Below are 8,961 nucleotides of genomic sequence, written 5' to 3'. Positions count from 1 at the left end.
ACCCCCCTCACCAAATAAAAAAGTCCTTAATACGGCCTTGTCATCAGGGAGGGGAGGTAAAATAATAGAGTATATTGTCAGCTTCATTTGAGCAGAAGATGAAACTTTCAACTTATACACCTATTATATGACCACAATTTGAAATTTCTCAGTGGGCGTAACATTTTTTGTCATAAATGGCAAAAAGGTCAATTTTAAGTCATAGTTTTCTAATTTTAAAGGGAGTGGGGCTTTATCCAACAGATCTTGATTTAGAGGGACCAGCCCACTCGGTGCACTTGAAAAACCATAGAAAACCGTGATTTTGAGGTATAAATAGACCTAAGACAGGTTCAGGGGTAGAAATTGTTTGTATTTCAATGCCCATTTAGAAGATCTAAGGCCGAACTGACCAGACATGACGAAAAAAGAAATGAATCTGAAAATGAGAAACGGGTCTATGACCACTAAAACAAAACTAAGAGAACAAAAATAAAACGAATATATGGCCCGTATATAACAATGTGTCTTCAGCGTAGAAAAAAAAAACTAGAATGTAAAACTAAAATAATATGAATATACATATATATAGTACCAGGCCCCGGCACTCTGCACATGGCAGGCTTCTATATATGTATTCTCATTGTCGCTTGTCTTCTAACTGCAGAAAAGTTGCTGTCTTTTCATACTGGGGTCGTTTCAAAGATTTTTGATTATCAAAGCAAGTCCGATTTCTAACAACGATATCTACTAAGCTTTAAACTTCTGGTTTTTACTTTTTAAGGTTTTCGAATTGTTGCAATCCCTTGTTAAAATATAAACAAATATTTTTGCAATTACCAGCCGCTTGGCCCCGGCATGACGTCATTCATCACGCAGCAGGCTTCTATACATGAATTGTCAGTGTCGCTTGTCTTCTAACTGCAGAAAATTTACTGTCTTTTCATACTGGATCTTTTAAAAAATTTTTGAGTATTAAAGCATGTTTTGGAACTATTGTTTAGCGATTCTGAACTGCTCTTAAAGATTTTTTTAACCTTTTTCAGGTCTTAAAAAGACATTGCTTATACTTGTAAGAAAAGAAATTCGGTAATGATGTTTTTCTAACAACGATTTCTACTAAGCTTCAAACTTTTGGTTTTCTTTTTTTATGTTTTAGAATTGTTGTAATCCCTTGTCAGATATCGAATCATCATTTGTAATAATTGCAAATTTTGCTTTTTGGGCCTTTCTATTGACATTATATAACTCGTTGCGTTCAAACCTGTAAGCTTAATCACGTAGGGAGTGGATTTTATCCAACAAACAAACAAACTAATTTTAAAATTTTCAGGCATGTTTCTAGTTTGAATTAAAGATTAAAATTGAAAATCTTCAATTTTTCCACATACGTGTGACAAGTGTCATGACGTCATTGTAATTTTTACTACATGACGTCATTCGTAAAAATAAAATCCATGGATTTTATTTAACAAATAAACAAACTAATTTTTGAATTTTAAGGCATTTTTCTAGTTTGAATTACAATATTCAAATAGTGTAATAATAGCGTTCTAATATTGTACTTCTTTTTTTAATGATCTGTCTCTAGTTTTAGGAGTTATGGGCTATTTCTTTTTTTATTATGGGACGTGATCGTCTCTTATTAGGTTGCTAGCAACCGCTGCAATCTGGATATCTGCCATGGTTTGTTCTTTACTATGTTTCAGCTATTTCTGCAGCCTTAATACCGATGAAACTTAAGTAATCCGTATTTATAATTAACTATACTGATCCTCTATATAACTCTTACTAGGTTGCTAGCTACCGCTGCAAACCCTGGTTATAATAAGCTATATTGATTCTTTATGTAAAGTTGCCTATACAGGTTAGTATAAACAAGAGTTCGTTCTTTATTGTAACTTTTAATACAACTACCGCTGCAAACCGGATTAACTGAAAATTGAAAATAATCTAGAAAGACAGGTACTATTTGTGTTGGCTGGGCTACCCTTCTCCTTCTTTCTTGGGCTGCCAATTGTCTCTGTAGATCTGCTGCAACCCGGATTAACTGAAAATTAAAAATCTTCTAGAAAGACAGGTGCTATGTCTGTTGGGTGTGCTACCTTTCATTTTCTTTCTTGGGCTGCCCATTGTCTCTGTAGATCTCTTTCTAATGAAACATCTCCCTGGCCATTGCAAGGCTTGTATCTCTTCTCATCTTGCCTGTCAGGCGTCGCATGTCTTTCTCCATTTCTTGTCCGTTTTGGTAAATTGAGCAATACAAAAATTTCTTTTCCTTGTATCTGTGATCCTTTAGAAGCTTCTTTTGCCTAGGCTTGTCTTTTGTCTTTTGAAAAAATAACGCCGAACCTTTGTATTTTTAACAGAGGCCGATGAAGTATCAGGTTTTGGAGTTTTTATAATATGTTGAACGTTGACTCTTGCCACGGCTTGTCTTTTGTCATTATGAAAACACATATCGTCGAACCTTTGTTTTCTTTAACAAAGGCCTGGTAAGTATTGATGACCTCATCGATGTCAAAATCCCAAACCCAATTACAATCGCCATGGTTTTTGACTGTGAAACCGTATCTTTGCTGTTCATTTTCATCTTTGATACGCTCTAAATGTCGTTTTTGTATATTTTCTAACAACCCGTATCTTTGCTGTTCATTTTTATTTTTTATTCACTCTAATTGTCGTTTTGGCACATCTTCTAACCGCCCGTGTCTTGCTGATCATTTCCATTTTTGACACGTTTTCGGATGTTGATTACTTCAGATACTTTAGCAATGACCTTTTCTTTAGCTGCCCGTATTGGTGTTGTCGCAATTGATGGTCCACATTGTCTTTTGTCATTATGAAGCACATATGGTCGAACCTTTGTTTTCTTATCAAAGGCCTGGTAAGTATTGATGGCCTCATCCATGTCAAAATCCCAAACCCAATCATCATCACTATCATTTTCGATTGTGAAACCGTATCTTTGCTGTTCATTTTTATTTTTCATACACTCTAATTCTTGAATTGGACTTCATTTGCACTCTTTTTAGACGTCGCCAGTTGGCAACCCTGCTTCCGAAGCGTTAATGACGTGTTTAATTTGATGACTGGATGCTTCGTAAGCAATAAAGCCTGGACTATATCATAATCAGTGCGATTTGCTGCTGTTTGTAGTAAATTATAGTAATTAAGTTTCTAGTAAATTAATAGAAATGGGCGTGGTCTTGGCATAAAGTTTTACAAGCGAGATTTTGTTAGTAGAAAAGTATGGATCGTTATGTCAGGGCAAAATACGCAAATATTTACTTTTGATCCGAGGAAAAGTATCAAGGGGAAAAATTAAATAATGTAAAACAATGTGGAAGACCACACTGCCTTTCCATCATAAAAAATATAAGAAGTTAATGAGGAGTTTTCTGAAGATGGTAAATAGAATATAGTTTCAGTGAATATTTCGGCTAAGTGGCCGTTTTTTATATTTATTATGGCTTTTAGTTCATTGTTATTTTATCGAAAAGTTTTGAGTGAATTAGATTTTTTTTTTTATATATCCGCATATATTTCCCAGAAGACAGCTATTATTCAAGTAGCCGAAATGTTCGCTTAGGTTGTATTTTATATTCGCTGTCTTTAGTAGAATCCTTAATAACTTATTATATATTATAAAAATATGTAAAAAGAAATACTTTTATCTCCAAACGCACTAAAAAGTGAAAATATTCTTAGTAAATTATTTCTGAAAATAAAAATAAATATATTCAGTTATATCAGTTTGCCTCATAAGACCTACATTTACTGTTACATAGTTACTGCTATTTTAAAATCCTCTGCAAAGTGGGTAACTTACAAAACTGGTAAATGGCGCTAGTGTCGACAAAATGAACCCTCAATGCCATCTAGCGTTTAGCGACACTTGGCATTTTCTTTCAGTTTAAAAATAAGGATAATGAATTTAATTTGTATTATTAGTAAAATTAGTATATCAATAAGTGCCTGATCTTAGTTCCTGACAGAAAAACGTAACTAAGCTCCAAAAAATGCCAAGCGTTGCTAAACGCTTGATGAGTTGATAGTTGTTTTGCCAACACTAGCCCCAGTTTCCATTCTTATTAGATGCCCATACTCTTTAATCCTCTACAAAACATAGTTTAGTTCTAAAAACTTACCTGAAATTGAAAATTGGAATCACTATAACTTTCTTCGGTTTTGCTTGTAATTTAACCGTAAATATTTTGGTATATTTTTTTTGTTTTAAGTTGTAATGATAGATAATTTAATTTTTGTTTTATTATAATAAATTTAATTAGTTTGTTTTAAATTTGTTTTTATGATTATTATTTGTTTTTAAAGGAGACACGCGAGGCAACCATCAGGAAAGATTTTCAAGTATGGTAAGAAATAGCTACCGTACGAAGGGCTTCCTGTTGGGGGAGGATGCCCTTTTTCACGGAAATGGCAAGATTTTTATTAGATTTTTGGTAGTATATGATGACTTGAAGGTGTCCATTCCAGCTGTTAATTAATATTAGAAAAAAGAGTAGGTGACGCCTAAAGTCAAAATTAGACGTATTTTGGAAGTAAATTCTGTCATCACTGAGAGAGGAAATGGGATAAAAAAAAACTTACCTGTGATTGTAACCGGCTTAGCAACGGTGCCCCCAGGGGGATGAGTGACTCTAATTGCAGCAGAATCATAAGCTTTACATACAAATGGAGAGCCTGGCAATGACTTCCCTCTGTGTGCAATGTAGATACGGTGTTCTCCTACAATTTTGGGTGTGAAGTCGACACTGCACGTCCCGTCAGTATTGTCTTTTATTTGTGCTGGTATTGAAAGTCCATTCGGTCCTGTCAACCAGTAATTGACATTAGTTAAAAAGCGCTTCAAGCAAAAGTTGTTAGCGTTAGGTAACTGCAGCTAGCTTAAGCAATGTTAACCATTAAACATTTTACAGAGTTGGGAAATGGTAAGTTTTACAGGTACTGTATCTAAAAGGCCTTGAGCACGTTTTTTCTGGGTTAATAAACAATTTTTCATACCAGAGTCCTATCCAGACATTTTGCTCGGGGGGATGGGATTATTTAGCAAAATATCTTTACTTTTGGAGAGACTGCCATAAGGATTTTTTGGGAGAGGTGAAGGTTTTTACTTGTAATTTTGACACCAACCTACGTGTCGAAGAAATTATTTTTTAGTTCTTTAGGAGAAATGTCTTTTGCCTGCATTTTTGTTACCCGGTTTGAACCCCCCCCCCCTCCCGAAATTTTTGACCGAGTCGAAAATTAGTAAAACGTTAGTAAAAATTAGTAAAAGTAGTCGAAAACCGATTCGAAAATGAGTACCCCCCCCCCCGAACAAAAATCCTAGATCCGCTCTTGCTTGAGAATTATTACTCATAAACAAAATTTTATTTTTGCTTTTACAAAATTTCAGAGTTTTATTAAACGTTCTACTAATTTTTCAATATTTCCATTTCTCTTTAATTATGTGTGCGTTCAAAACTGAGGTCATTCAAATATAGTATCAATAGCAGAGTATCCGTGTGAAAATAGATTCTTCCTGTCTTCAAATTACTTTTTATGGGTAGCACACCAAACGGCAAATAGGTTAATTTTTCATCGTCATTTAAGCCAAGTAAGGGGAGTAAGGGGAGGAACCAAGTAAAGGGAGGAGCAAATAGCAACCAACCAGGTTAAAGGAAACGGCATTTATGATGGCTCCTTTAGCCTAGGATGATAAAATCATCGGGTAATAACACCAACTTTCAATTAACAGAAATTGAACCATTTTATTATTTTTTTTTCCTCTTGTTACTCTATTAACAGCAAAAAGGTTTTGAAACCTTTTCGAGTTTTCAATGGAAATACCGAAAAGGATATTTTTTCAGTGAAAATAGAAAAAAAACGATATTTTTCAAATATAAGAAGGAGGGGGAATTTAAAGAGGAATGTTTCAAAATATTAATACGGTGTAATTGAACTGTATTAGATAAAATACAACATTTTTGATAGCTCTAATTTTTCGTGTTACCTCTAGAACTCTCATTTAACAGTTTAAGTGGCGTTCACATGCATGCCTAGCTAGCAGTGCCAGCAAAGACGTAGGGCCCACTCTTATTCAAGAGCCCAAACAATCATATTTGTTATATAAGTTGTTTATGGGGCAGTATTCACTATGAAAATAAGGATCATATTGAAACTAATGGATCATAAGGTCTATATTGAGACTAAAAGGGCCACTTTGTCTATTCAAGCCCAGTTGCTGGCCTGAATGTTATAAATTGTATAATTAATATCTTATTATATATTGAATATTATCCTATTATATATTGATGCGAATATATATAAATGTGAAAATTACGCTTATTATTCAACGCTGAAGATGTCTTGATGTACAAAAGCGAAACATTCCTCTGCTTATTCTTCTTGATCATACTCCTGACAATGAACCCGTTACCTTCAAGATTTACTTCCTTGGTCCTGTCATGGTAGGCCAGCCCAGCCTTACATATTTTTGGCAACAATCTCTATTGCATACGTCCATTTGGCAGTTGATTTGAGAGTTAGGAGAACATCCTTTATCCGATTCCCCTTGCTCAAGCAGATCAAAATTTCCCCCTGTTAATCTGGTACGCCAACGGAGGGAAAAGAGAAAATTACCCCCTAGATATCTTTTAAGTGGAAAAAAATATCCCCCCCCCCCCCCCTAAGAATTCAAATACCTTTTTGTGTCTTAATTTAAAAAATCAAGACCTGCCCTCCTCTTATCTTCTCGTGAATTGACACCACTGCTGGTAATTGTATTCACTATGACAAAAATTCAGTTATTCAAGAATTCAAAAAGCGCTCGACTTTAACATTTTATGACCTTTTTTGGAATTTATTGACCTTTTGTAATATTTTAATATTTTATAACATTTCCCCTCTTTCTTTTTTTAACTCAGTTCGACCAATCAACTAGTTCATCGTATGAACAGGAGGTGCCTAGAGACACATGCGTAAGCAGTCTGGCTTCAGATGAATGTGAACACGACTTAATGATCTGGACAAAATATTTTCCTACTTTAAAGGTTTGAGACCATTCAGAATAAGAATAAATGTACAATATGGTTGAATATATATCCCTTTGAAACTCTAGCTTACCTAGCCACCTAGCTTAATGAAGCTGCAAATATTAAACCATATCACCAGAAGCTTAGCAGTTGTATGAAAAGTTGTAGTCACATTTGAACGTGTAAAACTGTTTAGACATAAAATACCAAATGTACAAGTATATTTTACGCCTTGTTCAAGTAAAAAAGTAATTACATTTATTTTGCAACATATAATGTAAATAATAATATGATTAAATATATCTATATGACCATTAAGTGTGACCATTAAGAATAAGCACGTAATGGCTACAAAAATCATACTCAGGGGGGGGGGTAATCCCTACGGACATGTGAAGTATCAATCATGGGGCCGATATATATATATATATATATATATATATATATATATATATATATATATATATATATATATATATATATATATATATATATAGATGTTCATTTTATTATATTCAAATAATTTGAATAAAAACCATCGACGTCCTTAAAATTAACCTACGCATTATTAGTAATGCCCGTAAGAATTAATTTTTCGTAAATAATAAATTATTCCAAGTATTATGCAATTATCTTATTATTATACTTAAAAATGGACGTAAAAGATAGTCGAGGGGGGTACTGATGTTAACCTTCTTGTTGTGTCCTTGGGGGTAATCAACACAAATAGAGGCGTGCTAGTGCTAATGTCAGTCACCGTCCAGCTACTGACCGGCCTCCCAATGTGTGACCATTAAGAATAAGCACGTACAGACTGCCAAAATCATACTCGGAGGGGGGGGGTAATCCCTTCGGACATGTGAAGTATCAATCATGGGGCAGATAAGATCTCTTGAGGAGAAATCCGAGGTAAGGGAAATAAGTTCTTTTGCTAGTATCGGTTCGGAGGATCAAATGCCGCTTATGGCTGGTGAGCAATGGGTGGCTCCCCCCTTACTTGTGAGGGACAAGTGTTGCCTGTCTGAAGCTGGTGGGTGGAGTTCCAGGGATGGGGAAAAATCCTGGTGGATACCTTGAAATTACCAAGGAAGGTTAGTTCAATAGGGACTAGAAGTCCCACCTCAAAATACCCCATTCGAAGGGTCATCAATACTCCAGCGGCCATTGATGCTATACAGAGTTTTTTCCGAGGACAGGGGGAATATCGAGGCAATGGGCATTTTTGGCATGAGCCTTGACTCAGTTTTGCAGGTCTACTTGTAACAACAACAAATATAGAAAAAAGAAAAATCATATTTATAAATTCATTCTCAAAGATTTTAAATAAAGTCCACTAGCACAATTAAAATTTACTTTAAAATTTACCCTGGGTAGTATTAATGATTCCCAGGGTAATTAATTTTCCTTAGCTAATAAACTATTTCAGAATTATTTTATTATTATATTTAAATACACAGCCAAAGATAGTCAAAAGACTCATGCGTTCATAATGCCATTCTCAAGAATTTGGAAAAATTCATTAAAAACATTAAAAATAACTGAGCAAACCAGCTACAAAATAGATCCACCACCCTAAAATTAAGATATGAAAACTTGAATTATAAACCTTTAGATTTGTTTACAGAAAAAATAAAAGAGACTGATCAAGAAATTGGGAATATATTTATATAAAAGGAAAAATAAATTTAAAATAAAGTCATGTAAAAGTCAAAGTCAGCAGTCTTTGAGCCCTAATTTCACAAAAAAGAGAAGAAAAAATTTATTAATTTTGAATTTTATTTTGAAAACAAGCTCTTTTCTTTCAAAAAATTAAAAAGCCAATGACTAGTTAGTATCGTCCGATTTGAAAAAGTAAATTGTTAATCCGTGTAGGAAAGATTTAGAAAAGAATAATAAATTGTGCTTCAAAGATTTCTTGGAACTCCTGAAAAATAAAGAAAAAAAT

The 8,961-nt window shown here is 34.0% G+C and overlaps 1 protein-coding gene across 3 annotated transcripts in view; it reads right to left on the bottom strand.

The window, feature by feature from the left end:
• The window catches only part of jbug (filamin-type immunoglobulin domains fbug), a 367,002-nt gene that overhangs the window by 102,366 nt on the left and 255,675 nt on the right, over positions 1-8,961 (bottom strand). For all 3 annotated transcript variants that reach the window (XM_089104337.1, XM_089104338.1, XM_089104339.1), the window contains one exon: positions 4,591-4,812. In XM_089104337.1, coding sequence (XP_088960463.1) covers positions 4,591-4,812 — 222 coding nt within the window. The remainder of the gene's footprint in view (positions 1-4,590; positions 4,813-8,961) is intronic.

Source organism: Artemia sp. Qi Xiang Cuo, chromosome 18, assembly GCF_049724085.1.
Source record: "Artemia sp. Qi Xiang Cuo chromosome 18, ASM4972408v1, whole genome shotgun sequence".
In the NCBI taxonomy this organism is placed as follows: Eukaryota; Metazoa; Arthropoda; class Branchiopoda; order Anostraca; family Artemiidae; genus Artemia; species Artemia sp. Qi Xiang Cuo.
This window is presented reverse-complemented; position numbering and strand designations above follow the sequence as displayed.